We start from the raw sequence: 15,404 nt of genomic DNA, 5'->3' as shown, positions 1-15,404 counted from the left end.
CCAAAGCCCTATAAAATGTAGACTTCTGTTCCCAGAGCAGATTTCCAGGGCCAGGTGTGCAGACTTCCTGAGTGCTTAGCCCCTCCCTGCTCCATTCCTCTTCTTCCCGCTTGTGGGCTGGGATGAGGGAAGGACTGGGGTCCTGATTGATCATAGCTCTGCCCCTTCACCTTTTTCTGTGCAGTCTTCTCTTCACCAGGTGTAGGTTGGCTGTACTGCAGTCTTCAGGTTGTTTTCTGGGTTAGTTGTATTTACTGTAGCTGCTTTCTTGGTGTGTGTGTGGGAGGAGGCTTCCACCTTGCCTTCCTACTCCACCATCTTTTTTCCCATCACCTAAAACAATCATTTTCACATGGAGATAAGAACACTTTCTGAAATTGAGAAAATACTAAATTATTTTAGGCCTTTTATAAATGAACCTAAAATACACACTAATCAACTTTTTATTATTGAGAAATGTGAGCAGTAGGCATTCCCATCCTACCCATGACCTCTGTCCACCTTTTTCTTTATTGTCCTCTCTGCTTTACTGTTTCCTGCATCGCCAACATCCTTCTCCGGAGGTTGATCTCACACCATTCCCCAAACCCACCCATTTTTGTCCCTCATCATTTAGATCCCCTTGAGAGTAGTCATTTAGATGGGCCACAGAATTCAGCTCATGCCTTTGTACCCTTGGGTTTGTCAGTGTCCTGTGGGGACAGTGACAGTAGGGTCTTGTGGTCCATTACATACGTGTGAGTGTCAGGAATGTTCATTCTTTTGGGCCATTCAATAGAGGCAGTTAATGGCACCTTTAATGTATATACTTGCAGCATTTGAAGAAGTCCAACACTTTGTTGATTATTAAAATGGTTTGCTTTAGGCATTAATACCTTAAGATTAATTGGTTGCTCTTTTTATATACACAGAATTTAGATTTATTCTAAGAAAATTAGTTTTGCCTAGTATGGTAGGAAATTAAATTTTGCAGTAGTTTAGAAATTGCTTTTCGTAACAGACTTGTTGATAAATGGCCTATTCTTTTTCCTGTTAATTCCTTTACCACTTACAGGGGTGTGCAATATCCAAAAAGAAAATGCTGTAGTAACTACTGTGTCATGGGTCTATTTAAAAATGCAATGATCATTTTTGTCTTATAGGACAAACTATTCGAGAGAAAAGAATTGTAGAAGCAGCAAATGAAAGAGAAGTAGACTATGAAGTAGGGGATATACCAACAGAATGGGAAGGTAAGTCTTTGCTTTTAGTAGTATCTCTGGAAGGCAAATTTTAAACTATATACAAAATCTATCAGAGCATATGTAATTACATGTTTATTCTCTTTGCAAAAACGTTTACGATTGAATCCAATTTTTTTTTAAACATTGCATTTCCTTGAAAGTTCTGAAGGTACCACATTCTGGTAAGGGAACACATGTCTGGTGAGAAGAACCATTAAGCTTTATCAGAGCTGGGACGACACTGAGTTACAAGATGCATAACTGGAGAGGCACTCATTTTCATGGGCTGACCCTGCACTTACACAATCCCAGGGTCTGAATCGTGTTTTTGGTACTCGCTACCCCCATGAATTTGGGACAGTAACTTATAATTCCCAATCTTAGTTTCCTTTTTTATAAATTGTAGATACTACTTGCTATAGATACCATTAAGAATATTTGTTCAACTTAACAATGACCCTGTTAGCTGACCCCCTGTTAAGACAAGGATGGACACTTGGTCCCTCTGTCAGGACTTTGGAATTAAGGTAAAAGATCAAAGAGAGATAAATAGTTCCATTCAGTCTGTCAGTATGGCTCGAACAATAACATATGCACTTGGTAGCTTTTGGGTGGCTATCTTCAATGCACTATTTAAGCTTTATTGCAGAAAAAGCTGACCTACTAAGAAGAAAACGGGAACTAGTCTACAAAAAAGTATATAAGTCTGATAGAATAAAATACTTATAAGTATATAAGTAAGACAAAATATCTCCCAGGTTTCCAACAACTTTCCAGTTCCCAGTTCCATTTGTTTCTGAATGAAGTTCAGCTGCAAGTCTGCCTTTGAGTTCTAAGGGCACCCCATATCCTTGTTATAAGCTCCCCCTTTTTCCTTACCAGTTCTTAACCAAATGTCTGGCACATGGGAAGGCACATAGTAAGTGTACAATAAATACATATTGAATACATGAAATCTAGCCTAAGTTAGCCTTTGTTATTTGCAACAAAAATAACTTTAACTAAAATATCGATACCTATCTTATTATATCACTTAACACTTACCAAGTGTTTACCTGTATAACTGGTATTATGCCATTGCTGTACAATCATTACATTTTTTAATCAAAATAATCCCATGGGGTGAAAACTGTAATTGTACACATTTAATAGATAGGGAATCTAAGGCCTAGAAAGATTAGATAAATTGCCTTGGTTATACAGTTTACCCACTGTAAGCAATAGATGCATTGCTTCCCGGTGGGTGTAGCATGATACCATGATACCATGGTAGCTGTTGGCATTCAGTTACTTTTATGCCAGTAAATATTTCCCTGGCAATATCTTTTCCATTTCTTCTTCTTAGCTATTAAAATATGAACTAGAACTATGAGAAAAGAACATAAAAATGGGTAGATACCAGAGACTTTTTGAAGAAATACAGAACATAAACCAGCAAGTTGTAGGAGTGATTGAGTTTTCTTATTTTAATAAACTTAACAGTGTTATAAGCTACATTTGTAATTCTCGAATAATGCTTGTATCTTTTTATAATGAGCCTATTTTATCCTTTTTTTCCAATAATAGTGTAGAATTAAAATGTTTATAGAAATAAGTTATAAATAAACAAATAGGTAATGATTCATTTTTCAGCCTTTGAGATGTTCAGAGAATTAGAATGAAATTTAGTGCTTTTTATGGCTCTGTTCTGATCTACTAAGTCAGCATAACTATCCCATGGGATATTTCCTTAAAACAAATGTATCAACCAAACACTGAAACTAAAATTATTTTTATGGTGTTGCACATCAATTAAATGTAAAAAATAAGAGCTCTGTATTCATGAAAAATAAAATTACAGTATAAATAAACACACAAAACACTACTTTACAGATGGAAACTCATCCCATGCTCGTGGCTAGGAAGAATTAATATCGTTAAAATGGCCATCCTGCCCAAAGCAATATACAGATTTGATGCAATCCCTATGAAACTACCAGCAACATTCTTCAATGAACTGGAACAAATAATTCAAAAATTCATATGGAAACACCAAAGACCCCGAATAGCCAAAGCAATCCTGAGAAAGAAGAATAAAGTAGGGGGGATCTCACTCCCCAACTTCAAGCTCTACTATAAAGCCATAGTAATCAAGACAATTTGGTACTGGCACAAGAGCAGAGCCACAGACCAATGGAACAGACTAGAGAATCCAGACATTAACCCAGACATATATGGTCAATTAATATTTGATAAAGGAGCCATGGACATACAATGGCAAAATGACAGTCTCTTCAACAGGTGGTGCTGGCAAAACTGGACAGCTACATGTAGGAGAATGAAACTGGACCATTGTCTAACCCCATATACAAAAGTAAACTCAAAATGGATCAAAGACCTGAATGTAAGCCATGAAACCATTAAACTCCTGGAAGAAAACATAGGCAAAAACCTCTTAGACATAAACATGAGTGACCTCTTCTTGAACATATCTCCCCGGGCAAGGAAAACAACAGCAAAAATGAGTAAGTGGGACTATATTAAGCTGAAAAGCTTCTGTACAGCAAAAGACACCATCAATAGAACAAGAAGGATCCCTACAGTATGGGAGAATATATTTGAAAATGACACATCCGATAAAGGCTTGACGTCCAGAATATATAAGGAGCTCTCACGCCTCAACAAACAAAAAACAAATAACCCAATTAAAAAATGGGCAGAGGAACTGAACAGACAGTTCTCCAAAAAAGAAATACAGATGGCCAACAGACACATGAAAAGATGCTCCACATCGCTAATTATCAGAGAAATGCAAATTAAAACTACAATGAGGTATCACCTCACACCAGTAAGGATGGCTGCCATCCAAAAGACAGAGAACAACAAATGTTGGCGAGGCTGTGGAGAAAGGGGAACCCTCCTACACTGCTGGTGGGAATGTAAGTTAGTTCAACCATTGTGGAAAGCAGTATGGAGGTACATCAAAATGCTCAAAACAGACCTACCATTTGACCCAGGAATTCCACTCCTAGGAATTTACCCTAAGAATGCAGCAATCAAGTTTGAGAAAGACAGATGCACCCCTATGTTTATTGCAGCACTATTTACAATAGCCAAGAATTGGAAGCAACCTAAATGTCCATCAATAGATGAATGGATAAAGAAGATGTGGTACATATACACAATGGAATACTACTCAGCCATAAGAAAAGGGCAAATCCAATCATTTGCAGCAACATGGATGGAGCTGGAGGGTATTATGCTCAGTGAAACAAGCCAAGCGGAGAAAGAGAAATACCAAATGATTTCACTTATCTGTGGAATATAAGAACAAAGGAAAAACTGAAGGAACAAAACAGCAGCAGAATCACAGAACTCAAGAATGGACTAACAGGTACCAAAGGGAAAGGGACTGGGGAGGATGGGTGGGTAGGGAGGGATAAGGGGGGGAGAAGTAGGGGGGCATTAAGATTAACATGCATGGGGGGGTAGGAGAAAAGGGAGGGCTGTACAACACAGAGAAGGCAAGTAGTGATTCTACAACATTTTGCTATGCTGATGGACAGTGACTGTAAAGGGGTTTATAGGGGAGACCTGGTATAGGGGAGAGCCTAGTAAACATAATATTCGTCATGTAAGTGTAGATTAGTGATACCAAAAACAAAGCAAAAAAAAAAAAAGGGCAGTTCCTGTGTGGTAACCTCCAACGAGTTCTACACAGGGTATAAAGGTCATATAAAAGTGTAGGCAAAGGGTCTGTTTGTGTTTATACAGAGGATCAAAGCCTAATTGGGCTACCCCGAAAATCAACTAAGATACGATATGAAAAAGAACTTCCAACATCTGCACCCTCTGGAAGACTCATGCCAGAAGATGATCATCAAAAAACCCCAACAAAGATCCACGCACTGCTACAGCTGTAGATGCACTCATCCCACCAGTTCCTGGACCTGCCATGGGAATGAGGAAGGAGATATCTAAGCTGGCCTGTGCATACAGTAAAACAACAAAATTGGACTGGATCTATACTGTTGGAACTCAACCAAGAATTTGGAGAAGTGCAAATTGTAGCGCTCCAAAGTCTTACAACTACAAACTATTTATTGTTAAAAGAACATATGGCATGTGAACAGTCCCCAGGAATGGGTTGTTTTAATTTGTCTGATTTCTCTCAGACTGTTCAAGTTCATTTGGACAATATCCACCATATCATAGATAAGTTTTCACAAATGCCTAAGGTGCCTAACTGGTTTTCTTGGTTTCACTGCAGATGGCTGGTAATTACAGATATGCTTTGGTTATGTAACTATACTCCTATTATGTTAATGTGTGTGTGCAATTTAAGTAGTAGCTTAAAACCTATACATGCTGAAGTTACTCTACAAGAAGATATATCAAAGAAATAATCAATCTTCCCATGTTTTCTTCCGCCTGCTACTTCTATAGCTTTTCTTCTTCCTTCCTAATTACAACCCTTAAATAGAATTTGTGCCTCATATCAAATTTACCGAGTATCATAATTCTTCCAAGTGGTAAAGATACCTCAAGACAAATGCTGGGCATAGAAGCCACAGGGCATAAATATGCAAAGAAGTAAAAAGCTAACTTTTTCAAACAATAAGGCTTCTCTCTCACTTACCAACTTCACATTTCCCTGTATGGCCCCGGAAGATGACTGGTTAGCCAGAGACGGGTAAGATTCCTCAAGGGAGGAACAACCTAAGACAGGCACAGTCGCAGGGGGGCCATCAGGTGAGAAATTGGGGATCAACAGAGGTGAGGCTTAGAACCTCACCCCCCCGTTCTGAGAGAAATCTTCTGCATACGTGGATGTTTTATTGCCCTGGTCTAGCTTGGATTAACACATAGTCTACAGGCACACACCTGATCATCTACATTTGCTCTCTTACAACACTAAACTATGTTTTCTACCTTTATCTTGTATCTACCTACCACTTCAGCATTTTATTAAAAATAATAATAATAAAGAGAGAAATGTGGTATCCACATATAAATCAAGTATAAAAACCAAATGAGTATTCATATTTGAACTGACTGTTTATAGTTCATAATGCATGAGCAAAACCGAAAGTTTCTGTGATGACTGCCCTTGTACTGTTCACTATGTAACTTATTCATTATGTAAGAATTTGTTCTACATGTAAGAACTTGTTTGTTATGCCTCAGAAGATTGGAGACTGACAAAAATTAGGCTTGGGGTGGAATAATGATTGTGCATTGAGCATTGACTCCCCTATACAGAATTTTATTGTCGTTAACAACCATTTGATCAATAAATATGAGAGATGCCCTCACAAAAAAAAAAAAAAAAAAAAAAAGGACAGACTTCCAATGGTAAAATAAATTAGTAACCGGGATGTAATGTATAGCATAAGGAATAGAGTCAAGATATTGTAACAGCCTGGTAGGGTGATAGCTGGAACCTAGAATTATGTATATAAATGTTCTACCACTGTGTTGTACACTTGAAACTCATGTAATGTAATACTGTGTGTCAACTACCCTTCAATAAAAAATAATTATTAAAAAAAAAAAAAAAAAAAAAAAAGTAAAGGAGAGAAAAAAACTTCTAAATAATGGCAATACCAAATGAATCTGAATTATTTTCAGATCCACATGAATACTATATTTGTTAATTATTAGTAGTAGAGGTACCTACCAGCTGCATATGCTACCACAATATATACTTGACAGTGTGCCCTTTTTAATTCATTTCTTTAATAAACATCATTTAAGGACCTCTGCAACCATAGAGTTTACATTCTGGAGTGGGCAAGTGTGTAGGAGAAAGATAATAAATCAGATATATAACTACATGTATGTTATGGCCACAGAAAATAAAGCAGGGAAAGGGAATAGGGAGTATTAGGAAGAGTTCTGCAGTTTTAAGTAGTGTATAGAAAAGGCCTTGCTGAGAGGACGATTTATAGTAAGGGCAGAAGGAGGTGGCTATGCAGGTAAGCAGCATAGGAACATTCCTGGAGAGTAAGTACAAAAGCCCTGAGGCATGAGCATACTTAGGTGTTTAAGGAACAGCAAGGAAGCCAGTATGACTGGAATAAAGCCAGAGAGAAAGTAGGGTTGAAGTTAGAAAAATAATAGGATATTTAATCTTGTAGGACCATATAGGCCATTGTAAGGACTCTGGCTGTTACTCTGAAATTGGAAGACATTGGAGGGTCTGAAGAGTAGTACTATGCTCTGAGTTATATCTAACAGGATTACTCTTGCTGCATCATTGCAAAGAGACTAAGTGGGGCATGGGCTCAACATGGAGACAAAGGGCTCTTGTAATAATTTGGGCCAGGGGTAAGTGTGACTTGGAACAGAGTAATGTGGCGGTGGAAAGAAGTAGTCACATTCTAGATCTATTGTAAAAGTTGAGCCGTTGGGATTTACTGACAGATTTGATGTGGAATGTAAGAGAAAAAGTCCGTGATGACTGTTAAACTTTTGAGTCTCACCTAGAAAAATAGAATTGCTGTTGACAGAAGGGCTAGACTGTGGAAGGAGCAAATTTAAGGAGTGGGGAATGCGATTAGGGAAATGTGAAGTTTGAGATGCCTGTTAGACATCAAATAGAGATATTAAGTTGTATATATAAGCCAAGAATTTAGTGGAAAAGTTTGTGCTGGAGATAAAATTTGGAAGTTCACAGCAAGTAAATGGTATTTAAAGCTAGGAGACTAGATGAGAGCACAAAGGGTATGAATGTAAATAGAAGATGAGAAGTTCAAAGACTGACTGCTTAGCTACTTCAGGTTTTAGAGAGAATGAAGACAAAAAATGAACAGCCAGAAAAGTAGGAGAAAAAAGAAAACTTTCATGTGCTGGAAGCCAAATGTCAAGGAGAAGTGATCAGCTGTGTTGAATGAGGACTGAGAATTAATTCTTGGCTTTAAGAACAGGGAAGTCAATGATATGGGCAAAATGATTCTGTAGAGCTTTAGGAATAAAAACTTGGTAGAAAAAAGAATGGCAAGAGAAAATTTGGAGAAAGTGAGTATAGACAAGACAATGCTTATGAGGAATTTATCTGTAAAAGAAAGGAGGGTATTGAGACAGTGCTTGGGGAAGAATAAGAGTCAAGACGAATTTTACTTTCTCTTGTTCCAAAGACAGGAGAAGTAACTGAGTTTTGTAATATTGATAGGAAAGATCCAGTCAGAAAGAAAACATTAATGATACAGGATAAAGAAAGTCTTGAGAGGGCAAGGTGGGACAGGATCTAGTGTACATGTGGAAGAGTTGGCCTTTGACAAGAGCATGGAAAGTTCATCAGTGGTAATAGCAGAAAAGTACAGTATATTGACATAAATGCAAGTAGATATATACATGTGGTGATGAGAACTTGAGCAAATTCTCTTTTGATTCCTCCAAATGAAGTTCAGAGGGGTTAAATATCTCCCTAACTACAAACAGCAGCTATAACCAAGATTGGAACCCACATTATCTTCAGAGTCTTTACTCTGAATATTATATTGCCTACTTCATTAATAACCTGGTTAGTTCTTATGGCACTGCAACTTTTAAATAGGCATTGATTCCTTTGGAAGTCTTTGTGACTTCACCGCTTGAGACCTAGTGCTAGGTGGTATTTTTGGTATATTCCTTTTTGTTTTTCACATCACTTCATATGCTTCTTCCAAGTATAACACTTAACAGACCATAGATTATTCCTCCTTTACTTACATACTTCTCCTCTCTGGACTTAAAAATTCTCTAGGGTAGGGTCCTTACCTTGTATTCACTGTATTCTCAAGGCCTGATTCAACCCCTAACACAATATAAATGCAAGTTCAATCAATATTTATTGAATGAATGCATTTTAAAATTGAAAGTATCTATGGAAGAGACATTTTGGGGAATTGCTGACTTGCTGAAAATAGTTCATTTTAAAAAGAAAGACATCCAGATGAGATTGGATTAAAGGTGGCAGTGTGAGAGGTGAGACAGAGACCTCTTCCTAAACCACATATAATACGAAAATATAACTTAATACAACTAATCTTGAAAGAGCAACAGGAAAGAAGGCTGTGCCAGACTGCATACACCTGGAGAAAAGAGCAGACCTCATGAAATAGGGTAATGTACCAAAGCTGTAACCCGGCGGGGGACAAGCTCTTCCCCAACCCCAGCTCACTGGTGGGAGGAAGAGAAAAAGACCATGGAGGGAGTGGAGGTCTGGGACTACTGAACACCTAGCCCTGGAGATCTCCTCTGGGAGCATGAACCTACATTGCATGGTGCTCTGGTGATTTAGTGAGGTTGGAAAGCTTAAGGCATGTGGAATACCTGGAGAAAAGGAGATTTCAGCTGCTTGTGGAAAACAGGGATTCATATCCAGCTGATCTCGGTGGGCAGTCTGAGAGACTTCCTAGAAGCTAGAGGGCTGCTAAAGGGGCAAGGATTGCACAGAGCTTACTGCTCAGGAGAAAGGACAGGCAGACAAAATTGACTGGGTGCAGTCTGCCCAGCAGGTTGGGAGCTTAAGTGAACTTCAGGGGCTCCATCCTCATGGCTGGCTACACAGCTCCAAGGCCCTCCATTGTGATACGCAGCCTGCTGTGTCTTCCTCCCGGCTAGTCTGCACCTGGCTCAGGCTCACAAACCAGCAATCTCTGCCATAGTGTCAGGCCAGTCAGAGGGAAGCCCCACCTGCAGCAGCTACAAACAAAGCATAGAGGCTTACACCTATGCATTCAGCCCACTGGTTCTGGCAGTGGAGACAGGCATAGCAGCTGGGAAGCAGGAAACAGCTCTTTCCTCCCCACCAGCACCAACACTGCTCCATGTGACCCCCGACATTGCTCAAGGGGCTGAATGGCTCCAGAGGGTAGAGCTTCTGGGCACTAGAGGCCACCACAGACAAATTATGAAACATCAAAGGAACCTGGTTCAAAGCAAAATTATGAATATACCTGAAAAAGATTCAAATGAAATCAACCTCATGAATCTTCCTGAAAGAGTTTCAAAATAAAAATCATCAACATGCTCATGGAGGTACAGAAAAATATTCAAGAACTCAGGAACAAATTTAGTATGGAGATCCAATCATTGAAGAATACAATGGAGGGTATTAAAAGCAGATTAGATATGTTGGAGGAGACGATAAATGAAATAGAAACTAGGGAAGAGGAATACAAAGAAGTTGAGGCACAGAGAGAAAAAAGGATCTCTAAGAATGAAAGAATACTGAGAGAACTGTGTGACCAAAGCAAACGGAACAATATTTGTAATATAGGGGTACCAGAAGAAGAAGAAGAGAGAAAAGAAGAGACAGAAAGTGTGTTTGAGGAAGTAATTGCTGAAAACTTCCCCAATCTGGGAAAGGAGATAGTCTCTCAGGCCATGGAGGTGCACAGACCTCCCAACACAAGGGACCCAAAGAGGACAACACCAAGACATATAGTAATTAAAATGACAAAGATCCAGGATAAGGACAGACTATTAAAAGCAGCTTGAGAGAGAAATAAGATCACATACAAAGGAAAACCCATCAGGCTATCATCAGACTTCTCAGCAGAAACCTTGCAAGCTAAAAGAGAGTGGCATGATATATTTAATGCAATGAAGCAGAAGGGCCTCGAACCAAGAATACTTTATTCAGCAAGACTATCATTTAAATTTAAAGGAAGGATTAAACAATTTCCAGATAAGCAAAAGCTCAGAGAATTTACCTCCCATAAACAATCTCTACAGTGTATTTTGGAGGGACTGCTATAGATGGAAGTGTTCCTAAGGCTAAATAGCTGTCATCAGAGGTAATAAAAAGGGATAGACAAAGAGTACAGAATATGATACCTAATATATAAAGAAAGGAGGAGGAAGAAAAGGAGGGAAAAAAGCAACCTTTAGATTGTATTTGTAACAGCATATTAAGTGAGTCAAGTCAGACTCTTAGATAGTAAGGAAGTTACCCTTGAACCTATGGTAACCATGAATCTAAAGCCTGCAATGGCAATAAGTACATACCTATCAATAATCACGCTAAATGTAAATGGTCTGAATGCACCAATCAAAAGACATAGAGTCACTGGATGGATAAAAAAACAAGACCCAATGATATGCTCTCTACAAGAGTTCACTTAAAACCCAAAGACATACACAGACTAAAAATGAAGGGATGGAAAAAGATATTTCGTGCAACTAATAGGGAGAAAAAAGCAGGTGTTGCAGTAGTTGTATCAGACAAAATAGACTTCAAAACAAAGTCACAAGAGACAAAGAAGGACATTGCAAAGAAGGACAAAGGATAACTGGGTCAATCCAACAAGAGGATATAGCCATCATAAATATCTATGTACCCAACACAGGAGCATGTACATATCTGAAACAAATACTAACAGAATTAAAAGGGGAAATAGAATGTAATGCATTCATTCTAGGAGACTTCAACACTCCCTCACTCCAAAGAGCAGATCAACCAGACAGAAAGTAAGTAAGGAGACAGAGGCACTGAACAACATGGTAGAACAGATGGACCTAACAGACATCTACAGAACTTTCCACCCAAAAGCAGCAGGATACACATTCTTCTCAAGTGCACACATAATATTTTCCAGAATAGACCACATACTAGGCCACAAAAAGAACCTTAGTAAATTCAAAATGATTGAAATTGTACCAACCAACTTCTCAGATCACAAAAGTATAAAACTAGAAATAAATTATACAAAGAAAACAAAAAGGCTCACAAACATATGGAGGCTTAATAACATGCTGCTAAGTAATCAATGGATCAATGACCAAATTAAAACAGAGATCAAGCAATATATGGAGACAAATGAAAACAACAGCACAACGTCCCAACTTCTGTAGGACACAGTGAAGGCAGTATAGGACATATATAGCAATCCAGTCCTAGTAAGGAAGGAAGAACAATCCCAAATGAATAAGCTAAAGTCACAATTATTGAAACTGGAAAAAGAAGAACAAATGAAGCCCAGAGTCAGCAGAAGGAGGTACATAATAAAGATCAGAGAAGAAATAAATAAAATTGAGGCGAATACAATAGAAAAATTAATGAAACCAAGAACTGGTTTTTTGAAAAAATAAACAAAACAGATAAACCCCTAGCAAGACTTATTAAGGAAAAAAGAGAATCTACACACATAAACAGAATCAGAAATGAGAAAGGAAAAATCACGATGGACCCCACAGAAATACAAAGAATCATTAGAGAATACTATGAAAATCTATATTCTAATAAACTGAAAAATCTAAAAGAAATGGACAACTTTCTAGAAAAATACAACCTTCGAAGACTGACCAAGGAAGAAACAGAAAATCTAAACAGACCAATTACCAGCAATGAAATTGAATCAGTAATCAAAAAACTACCCAAGAACAAAATTCCCGGACCAGATGGATCCACCACTGAATTTTATCAGACATTTAGAGAAAACATAATACCCATTCTCCTTAAAGTTTTCCAAAAAATAGAAGAGGAGGGAATACTTCCAGACTCATTCTGTGATGCCTACATCACTCTAACACCAAAACCAGGCAAAGACACCACAAAAAAAGAGAACTACAGACCAATATCCCTGATGAACATAGATGCAAAAATACTCAACAAAATATTAGCAAACCAAATTCAAAAATACTTCAAGGGGATCCTACATCATGACCAAGTGGGATTCATCTCAGGGATGCAAAAGTGGTACAACATTCAAAAATCCATCATCGTCATCCACCACATCAACAAAATAAAAGACAAAAATCACATGATCATTTCCATAGTTGCTGAAAACGCATTCAACAAAATTCAACATCCATTCATGATAAAAGCTCTCAACAAAATGGGTATAGAGGGCAAGTACCTCAACATAATAAAGGCCATATATGACAAACCCACAGCCAACATCACACTTAACAGCGAGAAGCTGAAAGCTTTTCACCTAAGATCAGGAACAAGACAAGGATGCCCACTCTCCCCACTTTTAGTCAACATGATCCTAGCCACAGCAATCAGACAACACAAAGAAATAAAATGAATCCAGATTGGGAAGGAAGAAGTCAAACTGTCACTGTTTGCAGATGACATGATATTGTACATAAAAAAACCATAAAGAATCCACTCCAAAACTACTAGAACTATTATCTGAATTCAGCAAAGTTGTATGATACAAAATTAATACACAGAAATCTGTTGCTTTCCTATACACTAATGATGAACTAGCAGAAAGAGAAATCAGAAAAACAATTCCATTCACAATTGCATGAAAAAGAGTAAAATACCTAGGAATAAACCTAACCAAGGAAGTGAAAGACCTATACCCCGAAAACTGTAACACACTCCTAAGAGAGATCAAAGAAGATACCAATAAATGAAAATTCATCCCATGGTCTTGGGGAGGAAGTATTAATATTGTTAAAATGGCCATCCTGCCTAAAGCATTCTATGGATTCAATGCAATCCCTATCAACATACCGACAGCATTCTTCAACAAACTGGAATGAATAGTTCTAAAATTCATATGGAACCACAAAGGGCCCCAAATAGCCAAAGCAATCCTGAGAAGGAAGAATAAAGAAGGGGGGATCTCGGTTCCCAACTTCAAGCTCTACTACAAAGCCACAGTAATCAAGACAATTTGGTACTGGCGCAAGAACAGACCCATAGACCAGTGGAATAGAATAGAGAGTCCAGATATTAAATGAAGCATATATAGTCAATTAATATATGATAAAGGAGCCATGGATATACAATGGGGAAATGACAGCCTCTTCAACAGTAGATGTTGGCAAAACTGGACAGGTACATGTGAGAGAATGCAACTGAATTACTGTCTAACTCCATACACAAAAGTTAACTCGAAATGGATCAATGACCTGAATGTAAGTCATGAAACCATAAAACTCTTATGAGAAAATATAGACAAAACTCTCTTGAATATAAACATGAGCAACTTCTTCATGAACATATCTCCACAGGCAAGGGAAACAAAAGCAAAAATGAACATGTGGGATGATACCAAACTAAAAAGCTTCTGTACAGCAAAGGACACCATCCATAGAACAAAAAGACATCCCACAGTGTGAGATAATATATTCATAAATGACATATGTGATAAGGGGTTGACATCTAAAATATACAAAGAGCTCATGTACCTCAACAAACAAAATGCAAATAAGCCAATTAAAAAATGGGCAGAGGAGCTGAACAGACACTTCCCCAAAGAAGAAATTCAGTTGGCCACAGACACATGAAAAGATGCTCCAAATAGCTAATCATCAGAGAAATGCAAATTAAAACCACAATGAGATATCACCTCACACCAGTTAGGATGGCCAACATCCAAAAGACAAAAAACAACAAATGTTGGTGAGGTTGTGGAGAAAGGGGAACCCTCCTACACTGCTGGTGGGAATGTAAACTAGTTCAACCATTGTGGAAAGCAGTATGGCAGTTCCTCAAAAAACTAAAAATAGAAATACCATTTGACTCAGGAATTCCACTCCTAGGAATTTACCCTAATAATGCAGGGTCCCAGTTTCAAAAAGACATATGCAGCCCTATGTTTATCGCAGCACTATTTACAATAGCCAAGATATGGAAGCAACCTAAGTGTCCGTCAATAGATGAATGGATAAAGAAGATGTGGTACATATACACAATGGAATATTATTCAGCCATAAGAAGAAAACAAATCCTACCATTTTTAACAACATGGACGGAGCTAGAGGGTATTATGCTAAGTGAAATAAGCCAGGCGGAGAAAGACAAGTACCAAATGATTTCACTCATGTGTGGAGTATAAGAACAAAGCAAAAACTGAAGGAACAAAAGAGCAGCAGAGTCACAGAACCCAAGAATCGACTAACAGTTACCAAAGGGAAAGGGACTCGGGAGGATGTGTGGGAAGGGAGGGAGAAGGGGGAAAGGGGGCATTATGATTAGCACACATAATGTAGCTGGGGAGGGGGCACAGGGAAATCAGTATAGCACAGAGTAGACAAGTAGTGATTCTATAGCATCTTACTGCGCTGATGGACAGTGATTGTAATGGGGTATGTGGTGGGGTCTTGATAATGAGGGGAATCTAGTAACCACAGTGTTGTTCATGTAAGTGTATATTAATGATACCAATAAAAAATAAAAATAAAAGAAACAGATTAAATAAACTTTAATAATATATTTAATTTAAAAAAATAAAAAGAAGGACATGGAACAGC

General features: G+C 38.1%; 1 protein-coding gene and 1 long non-coding RNA gene across 2 annotated transcripts in view; one reads left to right on the top strand and one right to left on the bottom strand.

Moving 5' to 3' along the window:
• Positions 1 to 15,404, top strand: part of NDUFAF2 (NADH:ubiquinone oxidoreductase complex assembly factor 2) — a 167,913-nt gene that overhangs the window by 83,082 nt on the left and 69,427 nt on the right. Inside the window, exon 2 of the mRNA XM_036901810.2 lies at positions 1,143 to 1,232. Within this exon, the coding sequence (XP_036757705.1) occupies positions 1,143 to 1,232 (90 nt within the window). The remainder of the gene's footprint in view (positions 1 to 1,142; positions 1,233 to 15,404) is intronic.
• The window catches only part of LOC130681673 (uncharacterized), a 219,089-nt gene that overhangs the window by 142,088 nt on the left and 61,597 nt on the right, over positions 1 to 15,404 (bottom strand). The gene's annotated exons all lie outside the window — the stretch shown is intronic.

Source organism: Manis pentadactyla, chromosome 2 (assembly GCF_030020395.1).
Source record: "Manis pentadactyla isolate mManPen7 chromosome 2, mManPen7.hap1, whole genome shotgun sequence".
Lineage (NCBI taxonomy): Eukaryota > Metazoa > Chordata > Mammalia > Pholidota > Manidae > Manis > Manis pentadactyla.
Note: the sequence above shows the minus strand (reverse complement) of the source record. Positions and strands in the feature narration are given on the sequence as shown.